This window comes from Grus americana, chromosome 2 (assembly GCF_028858705.1).
Source record: "Grus americana isolate bGruAme1 chromosome 2, bGruAme1.mat, whole genome shotgun sequence".
Taxonomy (NCBI): Eukaryota; Metazoa; Chordata; class Aves; order Gruiformes; family Gruidae; genus Grus; species Grus americana.
Genome location: NC_072853.1, coordinates 139,462,618 through 139,485,260, shown reverse-complemented (window position 1 = coordinate 139,485,260; position 22,643 = coordinate 139,462,618). Strand labels below are relative to the sequence as shown.

The 22,643-nt window shown below is 39.0% G+C and overlaps 1 protein-coding gene across 1 annotated transcript in view; it reads left to right on the top strand.

The window, feature by feature from the left end:
- Positions 1 to 13,929: 13,929 nt before the first annotated feature.
- PHF14 (PHD finger protein 14) overlaps positions 13,930 to 22,643 on the top strand; it is a 168,737-nt gene continuing 160,023 nt past the window's right edge. Inside the window, exons 1-2 of the mRNA XM_054817113.1 lie at positions 13,930 to 14,113; positions 14,686 to 14,796. Of these exons, the coding sequence (XP_054673088.1) occupies position 14,113; positions 14,686 to 14,796 (112 nt within the window). The 5' untranslated portion in view covers positions 13,930 to 14,112. The remainder of the gene's footprint in view (positions 14,114 to 14,685; positions 14,797 to 22,643) is intronic.

The window sequence follows — 22,643 nt, the reverse complement described above, 5'->3', positions numbered from 1 at the left end:
ATAAACTGATGCAGCTGCCCCAGGAGTGACTCAAGCAGACAGTCTGGGAACAGAGCAAGCTGCTTATAAGCAGCTTCTGAAATGTAAAAATACAAAAAACCTAAAAAAAACCCCCTCCCGTATAATAGACTGTGCAACAGCTGCAAGAATGATATATGAGACCTCACGTTCACTATGTATTCCAAACATTAAAGAGAACAATATAATGTTAACAAAGAAACATGAAAACAGCATATATTTACAAAGTATAGTCTTATTGCTGTGGCATTATCTGCACAAGCTGTGTCAACAAAGGATTACACAGTTAGAAAAGTATAAATAGATTTTGTATTCTAATTTATTTTTCGTATTTTTTTCTTTAATGGAGAATGTCAGTATTTTAATGGAAACACAATTTATAGAAAGAATAAGGCTCCCAAATCTAACAGGTTCAATAAGCCAAAACTTGTTCTCATTTAAGACAGTGATAGACCCTTTAGAGGACAGGATTAGACATAATTCTGATCAAGCTATTTTCCACAAACCTAGTCTGGAGACAATCTCATCTGTCTTCCACTAACATGAGTTGTATGTTTTTGTTTTCTTTATGGAAAGGGTAAAGAGGGATTCTTGCAATTTATGAACAGGGGGACAGATACTGCTATTTTGGAAGTAAGAGTGTTATTAATGTACTTTCCAGAGAAAACGTTGTTCACCTCTCTTTTCTGCTGTAGTTTATAGAGGAAGGTTAATGTTTGCAGAGTAGAAGGGTTTACTGAATAGAAATTGCCAAAGAATGTTTTGCAGGTAGTTTAGAAATCCAGAATGTTTTATGCATTGCAGCAAGAAGAGACATGTCAATCCAGCTGCTAACACCGATGACAGAAATATTATTGATTACTTTAGGAGTCTTTGAATCATGTTGCATATCCTGACACTGTTGGGTAACACGGAGCCATCTGAAAAGTGTGAATGTGAGGGTGTTTTACTTGTATTTCAGTGAATGACAGTGCTGTGGGGGCAATACATTCCACAAAACTTCAGAAATGCAAAAGTTAGGGGTTTAGTTTAAGCAAATCTACCTTCAGAAATCAGTAGAAGCATACAGATGGCTCCCAGACGCAATCTAAAGTAGAGCTAGAATAAATCACTTTTTCAGGATATCATCCTTGGCCCTCGACAAAATCACTGGAGATACAAACTGATGCCCAGGGATAGACTTCAGCTGCATTTCAGAACATGTTACGGATAAACCTCATGCTTTCATTACCCTCCAGAGCAAAACCAAGATACCTGCAGTATCCTGGTATGAACCCAGTAAGACCTGGACAGCTTGTACAGAACATCTAATAATACCTGTTTCTTGTTATTCTCATATGGTTCACACTGTGCAAAAAAATTAGTCTTGGGGTTCTTCCTGCAAAGGATGTGATGTCTGACACTGCAAGGGCTGATCAGTTTTGTCAGCAGCCTGATTTTGCAGACAGTGGCATTTGTAACTGAGGATAAACTATAGGTATCTGGCAGTGCCTTATACCTTTTCCTGGCTTTGCCGCCTAAAGTATAATTTAGACATCAACAAAAGCTGCATGGAAGGGCATAGTGCCAGGTTCTTGTAAAGAAGCAAGTAGTGGATCTCCAAGGCATCACTCTTTCACACTTACATTATCTCCAATTATCACATTCGCTTGAATCATTAGTACTTTATGCAGATAATTTCTAGCATAGCAGAATATGAAATCCAGTCCCAGCTTGCCTCCTTTCTGGGTATTTGCCACTAATATACTGTACTCACTCTGCTTGGGAGAAAGGGGGTAGACCATGTTGCAGCCTGGATGCAGACTGAAGTGCTGCATTGTAGTCTAACTCATCTGCCACAAATTTTGAGAAATGACTTTTTTTGTCTTTATATGCATTTATCTAAATTAGTACAAAACTCAGGGTTCTGTTTCTAAGAATACACAGTATCCCGTGATCTCTAATAAATCACAAAAGCTTTATCAAAAGGTACATGAAAATAATTGGTTTGGCTACTCTTGAATTTTACTTGTGAGGTTTTTTTAAAATTTCTGCTCTGTTAAAAATTGTGTGATGTACCACTTATCAAGAAGTAGCATTCCCATAGCCTTTCTTTAAATACAGTTTCATTTAAATGTAGGGAATTGTATTATTATATTTATGGGAGAAGGGTAATAACATGTTCCGATATGTGACTGAGCCCATCCTCCTCCTTTGAAGGATATGTACAGTATATCTGTAAGATTCACGTTGTGTGATTGCATGAAATATTTCCCTGTAATAAGACTTCTGAGGAGGAATTTCTTATTTTATTTGAACAACAGAGTCTAGACTGAAATGAAAATGATGTCAAGAGGAAAACTACAGCATATCTTGATATTTTTTCTTATATGTACTAAGACATCAAAAATTTTCTTTGAGAACAGGCAGAACATAAGGTTAGCAAATTTAATTAAAAAGGGGAGTTTCATAAAATACGTTCATTTTTTTTTCTATTAAATGCTGGTTTCACTTTACATCGCACAAGAAATTGGATTAAAGACAACAGAATGTTCTGCTTGTTTACCCACTTGTTTCAGAACATCCTTGGTCCAAAAAAAAAATTGACTCCTGTCTTTCGAAAACCTAGTTTGACTAACTTACAAGCTTGTGTACTTTGAGATGTTACTCCATTGATGTTTTCTCTGCCCATCTGTTTTTCCTCTTTGGGACTTGCCCTTAAACACTCCTTCAGGCTGCCATCCCTATTTACGAAGACGTAAGCAGAACACTAACACTCGTGTGAAAGAGCTGTCTTAACAAACACATGCAGTACTCCTAAAGTGTTCAGGCACCCAGTACTCTTGTCTTTTCTCCATGGAATGCAGAACAGATGTGGATGAAATGAATACATTTTAAAATTGGTGTCTTCTGCAAGAATAATTTAAAATGCTGGAGCTCTGAAAAGCAATACCCATGACAAAATTATGTCTCATAGGAGAGACATTTTACACAACTTCTCCACACTAGAGTCATTGCTAATTAAAAAAAAAAAATCATGTAAGGAGGCCAGTTTAGAGATGAACTATTTTTTTTAAGTAAAATCAGTAAGTCTTTAAAAGAAAAATCTGTCTTATTAAACTTGGATTCAATAAATTTGTAGGCTAAAATAAGCTTTGATTAGAACTTGGTGAAACTGAAATCATTCATGCGATTTAAATTCAGAAAAATGCCAGGGCAATGAGTTTTAAAAGAAGTACTGCATCCAGACTGCATCTTCTAAAGAAACAAATGAGGACAGTGGGAATTTTTGCTCCCTGTCTCTCCCTGTCCACTCCCCTAATTGATCTGGTAGGGGAGGAAGTATGATTTTGAAGGTCAGTTCTTTTAAATCGACTTGCTGGTTTACTTTCATGACTTTGGAATCTGGAAGAGAGAGAAGAGTCATTTGAGGGGCAACAGAAAAGGCTATGTACTGTGGATTCCATGAATCTTTTTTTTCTTTAGAGCCTCCTTGAGTTGCAGAATACAAATAAACAGTAGTGAGAACACGAACAGTTATGGTTTTATTACATGGAACAGTAAAGGATATAGTGAATCACTGAGGCCAAGGTCACAGAGTCATTTTAATTCACAGTAAGTCCAAAGTGCTCCTCAGAGAGACAGTTTTATCCATCTTTTGCCCTTGGCTACTCATGTGCCAGCACCATTCACATAAGGCTGTGCAAAAGAGACGAAAAGGTTTTATCTGGTTCGATGCCAGCTCATTGCTAATGCTAGCATAAAGGATGTGATTGCAAAATGCATCCTGGGAAAAAAAATGGGAGAGGGGCGATGGGATTGTACCTTCTCACTACAGGCCTGACTGATCTGACCATGTAGCCAGCACAGGCTGTGTGTGTCACACCTGATCTCATGTGGACTTGCTGGTGAGCTGGGCCATTGTGCCTGCTGTCCCCTCTCCCCATGTGTTCCTGTCCCTGTGTCCCTGCCCCTGGCTTGCACTGGATCAATTGGTCTTGGAGCTACAGGGCTTCTTGGTAGGGAAGCTTTCTGTCAGATCAGAATCTGGCTCACTGTATGGTTGGATAACTGCAAAATTTGATACAGGTACTGAGAGTGGAAGATGGCAGATTTCTTGTGAAACTGCACCCTACCATCATTGTGACATAAGGGAGACATCATTGTGGTTGGACATTCTCATTTAAAAAAAAAAAAAATACAAGCAGTTATAATCATGTCAGTGCAATTGAAAAAAAATTCTATTTTAATTTTTACAGCATTTCCCAAGTTTGACAAATATTTAAAGCTATCTGGAAATTGATTCTATTCTGTATTTGATGAGAAAAATCCCAGCGGCTCATGTTTGGGGGTTTTGTGTGTTTTCTCTCCCTTTCCAGAAGAAGTATTGAAGGGGGAGAATTTAATCCATGGTCTCTTATTTGTTCCTTTCTCCTCATCTGGGAATGGGAAGAGGAGGGGAATGAGGAAGGCAAAGAGGATAGCAATCCTTTCACAATTAATTTAAAAAAAAAAAAAAAGATAAAGCTTTTGAAACATGTAAGAAGACCAAGAAAGGTACATCTTCAACATCAGAATGTTCCTGCTAAATTTCAGAAACACTAACAAGCAAAAGCTTCTCAAAGCTCCTCCATTATTTTCTAAAATTAGGCTATTTTCTGTTAAGTAATTCAAATACAGGGTTTCTACTATTTCCCTCTATAATTGTCCCAGTGTAATATGCGTACTTAATCTGTATAAGGATAAAAATGATCATAGCTATAGGATGACATTTAGCATACAAATATCTTCGTGGAAGATGGAGTGGAATCTTCTAGCTAGAAGTCCTTCCCATGTTTGGGACTGGAGATGTTCAAGTCTCTTGAGGATCTCTGGTTTATGAACCCTTACAATGACAGAAGATTCCCTTTCCATTCACTACCACTAAACCCTTCGAAACTGAGTGCTTACCTAACGCCAAGCTAGGTTTTGAAGAATGTAGAATTAAAAAGAAAAACTCAGTGTTTCTCTTTTTCACAGGGAACAGGTCATCACTCTAAAAGTCTGGCTCAGCATTATGACAGTATGGAAGAAAATCTGCTTCCTTTTCAGACCTCCTGCAGCTGCAGCATTTCATCCCAGTTCTCAAGAAATACTTGAAATTGAGACTGACCTGTAAAATATTAATTAGCACTATTATTTCTTAAACATTTATACCTTGAAATATTTATTTCACAGTAGCATACAAAATGCAATTACACAGAGACTTCTGAAGGTCTGGCTTTAACAGGAACTCTTCGGGGAGCTCCACCATCGCTTAGGAAGGTAAAATCTCTTTCCCTGACTTGCAAAATCAGTTCACCTTCCCACCTCTGTTTTCAGGAACTTGTGCTTCTTGCCAAGCAATTGATGGTTGCAGGCCATAAGATTGGCCTTCACCGATGTCTATTTTTTCCCCAACCACAGAAGGAGATCAGATCTATCAGTTCTTGCTGCACTTTCCAGGCAAGGTGCCAGTGTTTTTGCCATATGCCACCAGCAGGGTACCTTAACAAAGACATATCTTGATGAATGTTTTTCTTTTTTTATAAAACAAAGAAAATGGTGTATATATGTCTTGATGAAGTGGACCTCTAACACAACTGAATGCTTTTTCTTTTGCAATAAATTGCATCTTAAATCAGCTCAAATTCTTAAAATACAATTTTTCAAGAAAAACCTACATAATTTGGCAAAACCAGATTAAAACCAGATTAGTTTCTATAAAATCTGTGATGATAAAAGACATCTTCTGTGTCTTTGCTGCACATTGTCCTAATCAGTGAAAAAATGATGAGAAAAAGAAGCAAATTGATTCCTAAATGTCACAATTACATTTAACAGAGAACATTAAAAGTAGTTATTTCCTTTCTTTATTGCTTACCGGTTTTATTATTTCATTATAATTTTTCATACAAATCCAAAGCAGGCCAGCTCAGCTTCTTTTGTTTACAGATAATAACTAAATAGAATTTAAAAGGAAGCTATAGAAACTCCTTCAGTAGGATTTATTTTGTAGCAATTCACAAAGAAATCTTGTCAGTATAGCTGAAGCATCTTTTGGCCTCAGTGAGACCAAAACAAGATTGTTTTGGAAAAGCTTTATGTGAGAAGGGTCATTGGCACTCACATTCAAAGTAATTATTCTTGTAAAATTAATTAATTTTTTTCTTTTTTTTAAATCCAAGCCCTTAAGATACTTCCCATTAGTAACAGCAGGTCTGTGCTTTTTATGTTCGTTGTGGCAGATGTTCCTTACATCCCCGATTTTTTCAGAACAACAGAATGGTTTGATGGATGAAAGACTGCATCTGGAAAAAGTGTATCAGTCAGCGTCATTAAAAGACTGAGCCAGAGCCCACTGAAATCAGTGAGAATCGCTGGCTTATGTTCACATTTTTCATATCTTGTTAAGAGGGAGTAAGTCTTGATTATTAAAAAAGAATGGAATGACATTTTTTACTTGTATTGCAAATAATTTCTTTCTCCAACAGTAAGGAAGAGGAAGAATGTATTGGTGGAAGAATCTGTCTTTGCACATACAGATGGCTGTGTTTGTGACCCCAAGAGGCTTCCAGGCTTGCACAGAGACTACCAGGCAGCAAACCCCCTTGGGAAGTCTGGATAGGCGACTAAGAAGTGCTGGGAAGGGGAAACTGATTGTGGTGCACCAGTACTATTGACAAGAGAAGAACATTTAAGCAAACAAGGAAGATGAAGACTAAGGTTGTTATGACAGTATTTTGTAAAATGCTTCCTGCCTTTCTGGGGACCACGGGCAGAGGTGGAAAGGTAGATTTTTTACTACCTTGATTGGATAGTATATGTAGGAAGAATGCACATTCATCATGAATCAAGAACAGTTTCAGAATAAAGGAAGTACTTCATCTGAAATTCATCTAAATGAGGTGTCAGGGAGCTGGAAGAGGGAGTTGCTCCATAAGAGGAGGTGAACGGGGAGCTGGTGCTGACAGCAAGGGAGGGCACAGTGCCCAAGCCCAAAGGAAAAGAGCTGAGCAGGTCTGGTGATGGTAAGCAGGGTCAGCCAGCGGTGTGATGACTGCCAGCCAGAAACACAGCAATGAGACAAGTTTAGTCAAGCCAGGATGAGGCAAGATCCTCGTAAGATCTGGCAAGGCAATACAATGTTGTTCAGGTAGGGACCACAGGTAAGGCCTGAGCTTAAATGCAGCTTCAGAGCTGCAGAGCCCCCCCATCAAGGCTTCTCCTTCTTACACAGCTCTTTCTCCAGAGTCTGATCCAAGGTCGCAGGGCTGTGTCACATCACTGCTCGTCTTCGAGCACTGGCAGCCAAACTGCACTAGGAGGGTGAAGAGCCTGTTGTTGCAGGTCCCTAACAAAGAGTGACACTGTGATTTTAAGTTTGGTGCTTAAAATCTAGAAAATAATAACTGAGTGTTTAAACTGGAGACTGTGAAAACTCACAAATGCACAAGAACACATTGATCTACTTCAAAAGGGACATACAGAAAATTAGGAAGCTTCTTGGCAAGATACCTGAAATGGATAGTCCAAGGAATTAAATTCTCATAGGCATGTAAGCTACTGGAGAACACTATACTGGAATCACAGCATTAGTGCTTATCACCTATGGAAATGACAGAGAAAATATAAAAGAAAGCTGAAATCACTTTCCAGCAAAGTCAAGGAGACTACTATAAACAGGAAGGAATCCTTCAAATTGTATTTAAAACACAAAAAGTATCATAAACTCTAGTAGATTAAATGTAAAAATATGATTAATTAGGCAGAATGGAAAAAGAATTTGACAATCAACAAGATAAAAGAATCAAAATCAGTACTAAGACATATTTGAAACAGTAAAAAATATGCCGGTGTTCATTGGGCCAGCAGATGATTTGTATGAAAAGTGTACTTAGGGAGATGAATTCTTTCCATCAGTATTTTCTGTGGAAAAGAAATGAAGGTACTCCCATGGTAGAGTGCTATTGTCTGGGGGAAGAGGACTTAGCAGACAATCTGTCTGAATTTGAAGTTATTGTGGAAGCAGCTACAGATAAAATATTAAGAAAAAAAGATAAAATGCTCTGATAAAATACTAGAAAACCACCACTACCACAAAAACTCTGAAGGAACTCAGGTACGAAACAGTTCAACTACTAATGGTGTAACCTGTTATTCGACTGGGCAGTAAATAAAACAGCAGATGAAATTCAATCCAAATAAATGCAAAGGAAGTGAAATGCAGTGTAGATAAATGTAAAGAAATCAGTGCTTCTGAGGAGAAGCAATCCTAGCTTCACAAATAAATGATGGGCTGTGAGTTGAGTGTTTCCACTTGGGAACAAGACCTTGGGATTATGAGAGTTTTATGGAAGTGTCACTTCACTGCAGTCAGTGCTCCATGTCCCAAGGAAAAAAAATCTTAAAAAAATACTAGGAAACAAATAGAGAACAAAACATAAAACATTATTATTCAACTTAATAAATGCACTATTTTCCTGCATTTCAGTGCTGGCCTCTGATTACAGGAAGGCTATATAGAAAGATTGGGAAAGATTCATGGCAGGAAAACAAGGGTCATTGGAGAAATGGAAGTCTTATCTCAGCTGGGAAATCAGTAGATAATATCATATATACTTGCTCTGTTCCTGCTTTTCTCTGTCCACTTAGGCTAGATAGACCCTTAATCTGAACCAGTACAACACCTCTATAGTCTAATACTTTCATAATTTTTTATTATTATTAATTATTCTTATTTCTTTATACAGTGGCCCAAATTAAATGTACTCTACAAACAAAAGAACATGGCTTACTTGATGAGCTCGCTATCTGCAAGTCACATGATAAAACTATTAATATTCCTTCTATAGCTTTTATGTCCTGGAGCTTTAATGATGACTCAAAATTCTGCTACACCTGAAATAAATCATAGACAGAAAAACAATATAAACATGGAAATACTAAGTCTGCCCCAAACGGATTGAAAATACAAGCATTAGAACAAGAAACAGAAACAGACGGCTACGGCAGGGAAGCACAAGTAAACTCTGAGACAATGTGAGGGACAGTATGTGTTGAACCTTACAACATTTTTGGGGAGCGTGATGGTAGAAGGGTATTTTGAGAGAAAAAATGAACTGAGTTTGCAGGTATTTACATAGAACACATTGTAAGTATGAAGGATGCCTGGAAAAAAACCCACAAACTTTTCTGAAAATTTAACAGAGAATAGGAGGCCAATACAACAAATTTGTATGGCAAATGTCATCTGCCGTAAAGAAATGGCAGATGAAAGAAAGAGTAATCTGTGAAGAGTACTGAAATCAAACCCCAGAAATTTATGATGTAAATGAGAAGGGAGATGAACCTAGGCAAGAATTTTAGCTGAATGGGCACATAGGGGAGCTGTATGTAAGAAATGTTTTGCACTGAATCTTCCTGACATAACTTCAGTGGCAGGATCTGCAGTGAGGTCTGAGTTGAGGATGATGTCCTTTGTGTGGGCATGAGTGACAGGGGGTGGTCTCATAGTGGCTGAAAAGGAGGGAGGCATGTAGAGCCAGGGTAAGGGTGGGAAGATCTCTCTTCTAGCGCTGTAAAACTTGAACTGACAAAAATCTACAAAATGACATTTTTTTCTTAAGTTAGAATAGCTGTTTGATTAAGGGGTTGCAGGAGTGGAACTTAACACAGAGTGGGGAAGAGTGGTTATGGAAGGCAGGAGTCTGCTGCCTGTATCTACATGAGCACAGGTACCCTATGTGGAACCTGACTGCAACAGAAATACATAGATCCTTCTGTCCTAATCCGTGGGTTTAGCAACTGCATCCTGTATCAGCAAGTAAAACGGAGTACAGCCCATCTCTACCCAATCCTAAAAAAAGACCCACATTACATAGCATGAGGATTCACACAGAACTAAAGATATAGGTAGCCCTATATCTAATATTTCTTAACCTTTGCAATCTCTATTTTTTATATATTTATTTATTTATTTATTTTATTCAGAAAGCTCTTCTATTGAAGATATATACTGTTGTTTGTTACTTTTCCTGGACTCTTTTACAACATGTGTAACATGTAATCAAAAAAATCCCCATAATTAATGGACTGAGGCTGAGCGTGGCCTAAGGAGTGCAAGAAATATCTTAATATCTGATGGGAACATTCCCTGGCAGCATTTGACTGCAGTAGACCTTGTAGCAGCCTGCAGTTTATTATTTCAAAATCTTATTGTTCTGAGACTATTGATACTGAATTTCCTCCCTCTGTAATTTAAAACAGCGAGGACATCTGATTCAGTCTTTTTCTCTTTATATTTTACTGTATAATACGAGACAAAAGAGCGAAGATCACTGAGAGAGGTGCTTGCCGTAATGGCACAGTTAAAGACTGAAAGCTGGAACAATTCTCTTTGGAAAGATAGTTGAAGAGGTCAGTCTCCCTACTACAGATGGCGATGTTTTGATGGACAAAAAAAGTTTGCTGTTTGGATTCAGACAGGTAGGTCATGGCTTTAACTGTCTGCTCACTGACAGGAAAAAAAAAAAACAGATACGGGATTTCATACTATTATTTCTCCATTCACAGTTGATGGATGAGTTAAAAACATACTTACTCTTGAGTTTATTCCCTAGCTGAGGAAATGCTGTATTATTGTATTTCTTTCTTTGAAAACTAGATACTTTCATTAAACTAAGAATGATATTTTTAAGGTAATTTATGTTAGTGTGACTGTATTCTCTGCTGACTTGCTATTGTGTAACTCCTTCTAACATGGTCTTTACAGAACCACAACAAAGATTCTTTTTTTCTTAGGGCAAAAGTACAGTCAGACAATAATTATTTTCTCTCTTTGTCCAGCAGTTGAAGAGCAGCACTGAAATAGAGATTCAGCTACCTCCTCTTGCTACAGGCTGTGCACTGAAGGCTCAACCTGAAGAGAACCGCTGGAATGCTGAGATAATTGAAAGACCTGACATGCTTGACATGACCTGATATACCAAAATATTTCTAAGCATTTTTTTAGGTATTATGTTGGTGATGGAGCTGCCATGACATTTTCATACTAGATGTACTATTTCAGCTCTTCATAATTTTGCTCTAAAAATGACCTTTTAAGATAATTTTTTGTGTGTGTATGAGGGCAGTACTTAAAGGTGCGAAACTGACAACACTTACAATCTATTTAATGGATATAGCAATGTCAGTACAGTGCCCAGCTCCCAGCAGTGTGCCAGTAATACCTCATTTCTTCAACCAAAAAGGCAACCGAACATTTCAACATTCTCGATTATCTGCTGAGATTGGCAAAGGCCTTGCAGAAATAAGGGGATCGGACATTCTCTCCGAAGGCTTCTTTCATTTGGAGCATGAATTTTCCCTTCTTTTTCCCTTCTTTGAAATAGTCTGACTCTACTAAAGGAGGTTAGCATCTACTAAGGGGGACTTATCTTTTAATAGATGTTTTAATAGCCAGAAGCTTCCAAAAAATGATGATCAAAAGATAAATTGGTAGTTCTAGTTAATTTCTATGCTGTATGTTTTATTTACTTCTAATTATTAAATTTGGAGGATTTGTTGGTAAGCCCTATGTTTGTAATGCCCAGAAGTTTAGGGAAGCAGTGAATAAAGTTTAGGTACTTCACAGTTCTTTTCATTTTATCAATGTAGTTTTTTTCTGTTGAGGAATGAAGGCAAAGTATGCAAGCTGACTACAGAAGATAATAAAGAACGTGTGCATTCTATTTTCAGAAATAAAAGTGTGAATATTCCTTTGGAGGGAGAAAAAGGGAGAGGAAGAATAAAAAGAAAGATTTGGGATAAGAAAGAGTAAGACAGAAGGGCTGAGAGGGCTCGAGTCATGGGACAGAGTACAAAGAGGGAAGGAGGAAGGAGCGGTTAGGCAATGTGAGATGCTGATGAGGAGCAGGGGCAAGCAGCCATTAACTTCTGCTCGATCACCTATTCTTGCCAGAGCTGTGTAGGTAGAAACTGGAATAATCCTAGCATTGCAGGCTGCCCCAGAGAGCTGAACTGAAAGCCAGTCAGTCCACACATCTGCTTTGACTTTCACATTTAAAGGAATCCTAAGTTCCTCCACTGCTCTACAGGGTTTTCCCCTCCCCTTGCCTGTGTTATGTGCTGAAAGCCCTCACTCTTCAGAGCTGTTAATCCCCCTCAGTCTGCTCTTCTACACAAAGCCAAATTTGGGGTCAGTTCTGTTTACCTTTCCTTCCCCTCACATGTGATTTGAATTGTCCTGCCAATCACCGCGTATGGGATGGGATCAGGGACTTGTCCATTGGCAGGCAAGGGGTGCTGCAGAACTTGCTGCACATGTCAGCATGGATCTGCAGAGTCTAAACGAAGGGCTCTGAGCCCTGCTACTTGTCCTATTAAGACTGCAATTGTGTGTGAAGAGAAACTAGGATGGGAATGCCAGTTAAAGGGACAATAACCCTTAGGGAGTGAAAAGCTAAGACATATGCAGCTCCTACTGGAACAGGGAAGCTGATCAGAGTTTTGAAGGAAAGACTAGGCTGCATGGGCCAATAGCATATTTGGGTAGGGCTGGCAAAACCAGATTCGGGAAAGGAGTTCAGCGTGTCGTCAGGCTACCTATGCAGCCAAAGAACCGGTGGAGGAAACAGGAGGTGCCTGTGTGAACACATCAACTGTTGATGTGCTAATGTGCTATTAGAAAAACTAAGGAAATTCAAGCACAGAATGAACGTAGAATTCACATTCTTCTTTGGAATTTTCTGCCCTTCCAAAATACTCAAAATTTGAAACACAGAAAATTATTATTGAAAGTATTTCAGATGCATAATCACATCATATACTAACTGGCCATCTCTATGCTTTATTTAAAAAAAAGAAGACTAATACACCCATAACTCACTACCTGTCTTTGCAATACCAAGAGGTGTTTTGGCTCTGGGAAGGCTTGCATGGGTGATACCCGCAGAGCTGTGCTAAATGTAACGTGGGCTCTTGTCACGGACCACATGCTTGCCAAACTTCACCTTCCTTCCACGCTTCATTGTAGAACTAGTTTGACTTACTACATGTTTGCATTTATCCATGGCTAAACCCACGTCTTCCAATAATGCTCTTACAATTCTGTCTCAAGCTTTCGTGTTTAGCACTATCCTTGATCCCCAAGCTGTTGAGGTCATAACTGCATGCCAGAGCATCAATTCTTTAAGACGTCCCCGTTCTTCTAATGACAAAAATAAGTTTTGGGGGAAAAACAAGAACTGGATTATTCCCTCATTTTTTTTAAACATCTCATAAAGGTTTTGTGCAGCTTTTACGTGGGGGACTGGCGATACCGCGTGTGCGCAGGGGCTGGGGGTGGCTCTTGCGACTGAGGTGATGGTGGGATTCTTGCAAAAGGCAACAGCCCTGCATTGCTGTCCTTCGCTGTCCACCTCTCACCGTTAGGTTTTGCGCTTAGCTCCTGGACGATTGTAATGTGGTGGAACAGAAATCCCTGGGTTTTGCATGGGGTTTGTTGTTTTTTTTTTTTTTTCTCCCAAATGCAACGGCTTGCTATTTTTCAACAGCACAAGAACGAACTTGACAACGCAACCAAGTCCACGAGGACCTCAGCTTTTAGAATAGCCGTCAATAAAAGCAGTTTTATGCTTCGCTCCCACGCAGGGGAACAGCAGAGGTGCCAAACTGGTTTTTGAGCTGTGATTCCTAACATATGAGATCCTGAACAGACACCCCCCCGAGAATGCATGGGTCTGCACTGAGACTTTGCGTTACGTGCCCCTGGACCCACCGGTCTCTCCCCACGGGAGCTCCCAGCGTTGCCCGGGACTGCCCCAGCAGAGGCGTGAAGGGCCGGGCAGAGAACGGGCACTGCCCCCTCCTCGGCTTCACTTCGCGCCGCGCAGGCGCGCTCGGGCCGCGCATGCGCCGCGAGGCCGGCAGCGGACAGGTGCGCAGGCGCAGCGGTGGGACCGGCCGCCGCGGGCGGGCGGGCGCGGGTCTGCATCCGGGTCGCCGCCGTGCCCATTGTCTGGGGAAGGGGCCCGGGGCTCGGCGGCGCTGCACCCGAGGGTCCCTGTCTGCCCGTCGCTCACCCGCGCAGGCTTTAGTAAGTGATCCTCAGCGACTCTACCCGCCTTGCGCCGGGGAGATGCTAGCGTGCCCGCGGAGCGCCCCCTCCCCCGGGCGGGCGCGCGCGCATCGCCGTTCCCTCAGGCGCCCCGCGGCCCCGGCTGCCCTTTCCCCGCGCCTCTCGTCGCTGGTGCCGATGGATCACGCCAAGGCACTACGGCTGGAGGTGATGCCGGCACTGGGTGCCTCAGGCAGCCCCAGTGTCCGCCCAGCATCCCTCCCTCCGGCGTTCCTGCCGGTGCCCGGGGCTGCGGGCAGCCTGAAGGGAGCACCGCTGCTCCGCCGGGCAGGCTGCTCCTGGCCGGTCAGCTGTGGGTGAACCTTTCCCGGGGTGCCTGCCGCAGCTCCCCTCCCTCACCTGTGGGAATGAATGTCTCCGGGACCCCGGTGCCGTCTGCATCTGCCGGCCGCTCCTCGGGTGGTGTGGCGGAGACAGCCCCTGCCTTGTCACGGCCGTTCTGCCTTTCCTTTTAACTTCAGTATCTTTAACGATGCTGAATTCTCATTATGCCACCTAGTAACAATACTGTGTTTTTTTTTTCCCTACAGTGGACCGCAGTTCGAAGAGGAGACAAGTGAAGCCTTTGGCAGCTTCACTGCTGGAAGCTTTAGATTATGATAGCTCTGATGACAGTGATTTTAAAGTTGGAGATGCTTCAGGTAAATATGCTCCCTCATCTCCTCGGTTCAAAATTACCTCATTTTTGATTTATGGTTGCTCATTTAATATCATATAGGAGGCAGAATGGTCTTAGTGAACTGTTGGGACTTGGAGCCACTTGAAGTTTGGTCACTCTGTTGGATAACTGGAAATTTTTGTGCTGTGGATAAGGAACAACTGATTAAACAAAACATCCATAGAATACTTCACTTGCAAGTAATTTTTTTCTCAACCGAAAACTCATGATTATCAAACAAATTTTGGCAGAAGCGTTTGAGTAGCTTCTGTGCTGACTGCCTTACCTATATCTATTGCTTTTTATTTCTTCTATGTAGAGATAATTTTTGAAATATTAATTGCATTTATTATTGAAATAAGAATGTTCTAAAGCCATTTTGTTTTGAGTCAGTCTAGATAATAGTTTGTTGTGGACTTAAGAACTTGCCTATTTCTCAAGGTTAATTCCACTTAGTGAGTAAAAACCTTAAGCAGAAAGATAATTTGTTCAGGTTTTTATTGTTTTTTACAGTTGACAAAGTTAAGGTCTCCATTCAGATACTTATGCAGAAAGGTGTACACATTTCATACTAAAAGAAAGTCCTTGCCTCAGTGTTTTTGTTCTGTAGTCTTTTCTATGGGTGCAGATTCCTGTATCTGCAGTGAACATCCACAGAAACTGAAAGTAAACAAGATGCCAAAATAAAATGAATAAATTCCAGTATATGGGAGGGAAGGGAAAGAAGGGGCAGGACCATTTTTGTGAATAAACTGCACATTGGGTATTCTGTGGCATATGCTCAGGGAAATAAGCAACGAGATGCATGAACGTGAGGGAAGCATTATGGCAGCTTGTCAAATAACTTCACTTTGTTATTTTTGCACTGGGGATGCTGATCTGTGCTCTCATGTGAATGTATATAGCAAAAATATTCTCCATCTCCATGTAAAGGCTTATTTTTTAACATCTGGCAAGCTCCTCCTTTTTAATGAACTTAAAAATGCTTAATGATCACTTCGCTAGTGCCAGTTTTAAGATATGCCCTAATGCTCCTTGCATTTTTTTCCCAAGCTTAGACATTTTTCCCTTGGTTGGTCTGGTAGAAGCAGGCTGCAACGATTTAAGAGAGTTAAAAGTGATGTTGTCCTACCGATTTCATGCTAAGATTTTTGGGGGCTTGTTTTATTTACTTTTTTAATCCTGTTTTGATCTTTTCTTTTGAGTAAGGGCACTGCCTTTTGTAAAGACAATTTGCCATAAAAGGAAATGATTTTTGGTTCCCAGAGAAAATCTCCCTATTCTGGAAGAGTAGTGTAGGCAGGATTTAAGGGAAAAGGAGAGTTGGAAATGGAGTATGGGGGATAGACATGTAATTCAGAGCAATATATTATTTTATTAAATGTTTAATTAATTAAAAACAATGAATAAAACTTCCTGACTCAATTATGTCTAAATGCAGAGGATTAATTTGTAATTCATATCCTCTCTGACTTTTAGGATATCATATGCACACATGGGGGGGAGGGGGAGGGAGTCAGTGTTGAGCCTGAAAGCAACACTGGATTGAAACAAACATATGAGGAAAACACCAAGTTCTGCTTAAATGAACTCAAAACAGTAATTAGAAAAACAATTTATATCTCATATACCTTTGTTTTAGTGTTTCAGAACCTATAGCTATCACTTATAGTAGAAATTAATATTTTGTTTAATAAAATTTAAAATTTAATGAAAACGCTTTGAAACAGCAGCAGAAATTGACATTTTACACTTTATTCAAAGATTTTCAGTGTCAAAGGAGAAAGTTGTGAGAGTTTGGAGAAGTTGGGGAATAGAAACATATAACCTCTTAAGTTGACAGAAAAAAAGAAACATTTCTTATGTGTAATACAAGTTAAATGAGTAGTCGCAGGATATTTGAAACAGAACATCTGTGCTGATTTAAAATGAAGCTGGTATAACATAGCCTTAAATTTGGTTGTACCTAGCCCATTTAGATTCAGATGGAAGAAGTGCTGAAATAAAGGGACATTTTTACACACACACATATCTATAAATAAAATTGATAATTTCAAAGTTGTGTGTGTATATATATATATAAAGAATGTGTGTACACACATAAGTGGTCCTACTAGACGAATTCTGGATTGTTGCTAATAGAAAACAGGTTTTCCTTCTTACTGTGGATTCAGCCTTCATAGCATAATATGTATTTCTCCAGTACAGTCAGGGCTGTTGCTCTTTTTCTTCTTTCAGCGATCGTAGAGGTCTCTCCATGTGCAGCCTGTTGCAAATCAGTATTTACTATTTGTTGAATTCAGAATTCCATTGTGTAGTTTGCTTACAAAGGGAAGTAAATGTGGCAGAAGGAAGAATCAGTCTTTCTACATTGAAAATGACCATAAATTCTACTCCTGCTCTCAGAAAAATTCTATAGGTATGGTAATTCCACAGCTCTGCAATGTACGTTTGTTTGATTCACAAATGCGCATATAAGTGTTTAAAAAAAAAAAAAAAAGAAAAAACAAAACAAATTTGAAAGTTAAAGGACTATTTAAATACTGAATTAAAAGAATTCTGAAGTTGTTTACTCTCTGTTGATTATGTTGTATCCATATGTATGAGCTTTAGGATGGTAAGTGATATGTGCTAGTAGATGATACTATGCAAGTCTAGGAGGAGAGCCCTGAACATTTAAGCTTTTACGTATGTTCCTTGTTCTGTCAGATTTTTGGGAATATGAGATGCAGTAAGGATTTGAGAAGTTGGTATAAAGTACTTTTAGGAAAGAATCGGCATTTCGGAATCTTTGTATTCAGTGTCCTGATGCCTTGGTAAATTTTTTTCATTACAGAAAATATTTCTAATCACCTAACCTCCATTTCCCCCCCCAAAAAAAATCTACAGGAGATATGACCTTGACTTAACAGTGTAGTTAATTTCTTTTCTTTTGGATTTAGGTCACTGCAATAGGCAATTACTTTCTTTCCACTTTAAAGATCTCATCATTCTGACATCTCCTTAGGGAAACTGATTTTAGAACTGTTACGTTCTTATAAATTTACTGAAAGTAAATAGTTTTCAGGCCTCTGGGCTTTTCATTATGTTAATATTGATGGCTTAATTTTATGTTAATATTATGGCTTCTCTGTTTGTACATAATAGAAAATAGTAATGCCATATTTTAAAATGCTGTATTTTTCTGTTTTCTATAAACATCTTGAAAAATTTGTTCCTTAAGTAGGAATGTCATATGTAATCTTAATGTGGGATCAATCAAAAAAACCCTGTCCCTTTGGAGTCAGAGTGTACAAATATGCGACTTGAGATGATGGTACTCTAATATACTCAGCTGAAGTTTTTTAATAATATGTTTCACAATACAGATCAGTTATTTGAAGCTTTGCTTTTAAGTTAACTATAGCATACTTCTTTATTTTCTTTTTTTTAATTATTTTTTTAATTTCATGAGAGCAGTCGGAGATATACTGATGCCAGAAATCAGTGTATAGTTGTAGAGTAATTCCCAGCAGGATTCCAAAGCAAGGATTTACTACTTTTCTTCTCTCTCATCGATGAAGTTGGTCAGTTTTGGCAGCTCATATACTGAAATTGAAATGATGCAGAGAAATGTAGCATGGTCCCTGAACAAGAATAATGTGTGAATCTCTATCTCAGTGTAGCTAAGAAGAGCATAGCTGAATGCTGCATTGAAGAACTGGATTCTGTCACTAATTCTGCTACAAGTTTCCTAGACTCAGATTTTTAGATACGTTTGTAAATGTTTGGGTTTTTTGGTGTTGAACGCGGAGCCTGACTTGCTTAAATATTATGTACTGTTACTGCAATTGAGGTCAGTAGGAGCTCTGTTTAAAACATTTAATGATATATGTAAATGCATATATTAGGTATTCTGAAAAACCTGTGATTTGATCTAGAAATAAAAAGTCGCAAATATCTTTATCTTTCTGTAATTCATTTCCTCTTAACACAATGGAGATTCCACTTCTGCTTTCTTGTACAGGATATTGAAATAGAAAGAAATGCTTGCAAAGCACCAAAATTCTGTAGTGATACTGACACTACTGAAATATTGATAAAGAAACTGGTATGTTTGGTTTTGAGAATAAACTTAAATGATATGCAACAGAGAAGTTGCAGGGTGTTTCAGTAGACAGTGAAGGTAAGAGACAATATTGAATAGCTAATAATTAGTAAATTATCATGTAATTGCACAATCTTAATTGTTACAATCATTTCAAGGCTTGACTTTGTGACTGTAGTGTGTGGTCCCTCAGAATGGAATTCCCAAGGGTTTTTTCCATTGAGAAAATAGAAAATACAGGCATTATGTTCTCTAGGGTTATCTTCATCCTAAGTGAGATCTTTTATCCTTACAGATGTCCACCGCCTGAAGTAACACTTTGGAGTGACTGACGGGCATTTTGAACTTGCATTCTCTTTGGAAACACTGAGATTTCTGTTCCCTGTGTTTACTGAGGAATAATGTAATAGAAACCTAGGTTTTCATGACAGTGTCTGGGCAGGGTGGATTTAGTGATGGGGTGACGTTATTTTTGTTTGTTTTCCCCCTGCTGCAACTCTGTGCCTCATCTGTCCAGTCTCTCTGTCCCTTACAGAACCCTTGCTCATCATTTCAGTGTTGTTCTGCTTAAACAGGATTTTCATGGTCTCCTACTTTACTACTCCTCCTTTACTTTCTCTCGCATCTCCTCTTTAGTGTGTGTGTCCATCTCTTGTGTATTTCCTGCCACATGGAGAAGGTTATTCTGTGCTTTATTAACTCCAGCTTGGGATGGTCTGTTTGCAACCTGGCCACCTCTGAGAGTGTAGACATGCTCAGTGAGGATGGGATGTTTCAAGTGTTTCTTGAGCATACACTTGTTACAGTGCCTCAGAGACTTAGACTTAGCATGTCCCAGACATGTTAACTGTCTCCCAGATGTCACTTCCCTCGTACAAGATTTGAAACTCTTAAGTGTTTCTGGGAAAAATATATATTCTATCTCACTCTTCAATAATTTCTATTGGAAATCCAATTTTATGGATTATTTAGCACTGCAGCTTTGCTGAGGGAAGTCATGGGGCATGCAATACTTCATCCCAAACAAGTAAAGTTTGATAATGTTAAAACCCGTTGAGAACAGTGTCTGAAACTGGAAAATGTCAAGCAAATTCAGGAGGTAGGGTTACAAGTTTCATGTGTATTATAACATTGCAAATAAGGCAGTTCCCAATGACTCAAGTCAAAGTTGGCAACCTTAGTTTTGAGTGCTTTTTCAACTTGAATAGACATCCACTGAAATGCTGTGTGATATAATTACTGCGAGTGTAGAAGTGAGGAAACTGCCAACTAAACAACTTTCATTTATATTCATCTTCCATCCTTTTTTTCTATTAAACTAGATAGTTGTCTTCTGAAACAAGTGTAATTGCAGATCAGTGATCCGTTTCATTTCCTATTCTATCCAGTCTACATATGCATTTAATACAGAGTTTAGATACTTTGTTTCAAAACATTATTTGAGAAGTGAATTTGTCTCCTTAGAGCAGTAATAGCTTAATCCATGTTGGTTTTTTATGTTCTTATTTATGTTAATTTGGACAGTTTCTTTTTTTTTTTTTTAACTGCCAGCGTTACCGATGTTGAATTGCCAGTAGCTTACCAATGTTTAATCATCATACTTGGTAAAATAGCATAGAAAGCCAGTGGCGTACATCTAGCTGATGCTAGATCTCTTTTTTGAAGTTATGCTGAAAGTGAAGTATTAAGCCTTTTCAATTCTTGCTTTCAGTGTAGTTATATCTGTCTTAGCATGGCTTTAGTCTAATAGACAAATGTGATCAGGAATTTACCAGTTACAGAACTCTGTCTTTGGCAATTTAAAATTTTGTATTTTCCATATATGATTTAGGTTTCCCTGCCTTATTTTTACATCCAGTTATTAATATCAGAAGTTTGTAGTTAATTTAAGCATTTTCTTGAGGTATTTTGGTGTCGTTAAAATTTTTTACTGTTTCTAGATCAGATGTATAGCTTCTTATACGTGTTTGGTATAGCACATGTGCAAAGGAGTTTTTGTGACTCCGGAGCTGTTCTTGTAAGGAAGTTTATGGGCAGAGGCTGTTGTTGACAAACACTTTTTGCAGTGCTTTCCACTTTCCCCGTCAGGATGCAGGCAATCTGGGTGAGGGATTGTACATGGTGTGTAACATGGTGTTTTAGCAGAGGTACCTGGGCAATTTCACATCATCATGTCAAAGATTTGTTGTCTGCCTTGTGATTGGGAGAAAGAGGCTAAGGGACCACTAGACAGGGTGATGGTGATCAAGTGGCATTAACCTCCTAAAAGAATTAACCTCACCTGTAGCCTGTTTTTTGTTACCGCCCTTGAAAAGAGGGTATTGTGAAGCACACTGTAGGCTGGATGGCTTCTCACATGATCCCTGTAGATTATTATTAAGTGATATTATTTAGTAGGAATAACTTCAGACGTGGTAGTTGTTTTCTGTATTGCATGCTCAGTTTTTCAGATCTTTCACTCCTTTTCAACATTCCAGGATCCTGGATTGTATTGTTTGTATATAGCTTTGAGCACCTGAGTAAGACTCCACTAGACAGGACTCAATGCAAATAAATAAATAAATAAATTAGTAAAGAGGCAAGCCCAAAATTGAGTCAGTGATGTCCTTTAACTAGCATATCCTTCGGACTTCACTTCAAAACAAGCAATAAAGCTGCTTTTACAGAGCTGTTCGTTAAGCATTGAAGAATCAGCCTGTCTTCTGTGAGTGGGTGGTCATGTACTTACACAGCGTAGCACTTGCTTTCTGTTTAACATGGATTTTCTTAGAAAGTAAAAATAAAATTAAAAAAAAAATAATCACAGGGTATCTTGTTTAAAGTTGCTTGTAAAATGGTCCTGCAAAACCCTGGGAGGGTTTTTTTAACTGCTGTGGTGATTTCAGTAGCTTTCCCCTGAAGTCTTCTGCATAGTATGTATTAAACAAGAGTCCACAGCTGATGTGGAGATTAGCGGTCACTTTTGTTTATTACAATTTTTCTTATGTTTAATTCTGGAGCATAATGTTTCCTTTCAGAATTACCCTCTTTGGATTTGACTGCCACCTGCTGCTGTTCTCAGTAGAGCTAGAGATACAAGGTGTACAGAAATAAATGATACCTTTCTCACAACTGTTATCTCTCGTATTTGTTCTCAGTGGAACTCTATATTCTCCACTATTTGACAGCGTATCTGGCCCCATCTTTCACTGAGAGTAGCTTGACTTCTCTCCCATAGGGAATGACATGACATGATATGGTTGCCACTTTAAAAGAGCCATTCTTTAAGAATTTCTTTCAAGGAGAAAATTGTATACTGCAGCCTCTTCCTAACTGAAAGTGTATCTGACAGAACACCACCTGCAAAAATAGCTGTTATCACAGAATAGCTCTTTCCAGAAAAGCACCTATTGCGGTGGATGCATTCAGACAGAAGAGGAATATCCCTTACTATAGGTATCTCTGGAGTGTACGTGCATGCAGAAAGGAGAGTACAAAGCATAATGTGCAGGCAGAAGGCAAAGAGAATTTGAAGGAGAGAAGTGAATGAAACTTTATAATGTTTATTTGTTCTCTGCTTTGTATTGTTTGCATGGCATAAAGCAGCTAGAGAGTATTCTCAGTGCTGTAGTATTGATGTACAAGAATCACTGTTGGTAATTTAGAGTGCCGTTAAGGATCAAATTATACCCAAATTAAGATTCCCCCCCAAAATGAAGTGGAAGCTAAAATTCACAAGAAGTCTAAGCATATTTAGAAATGGA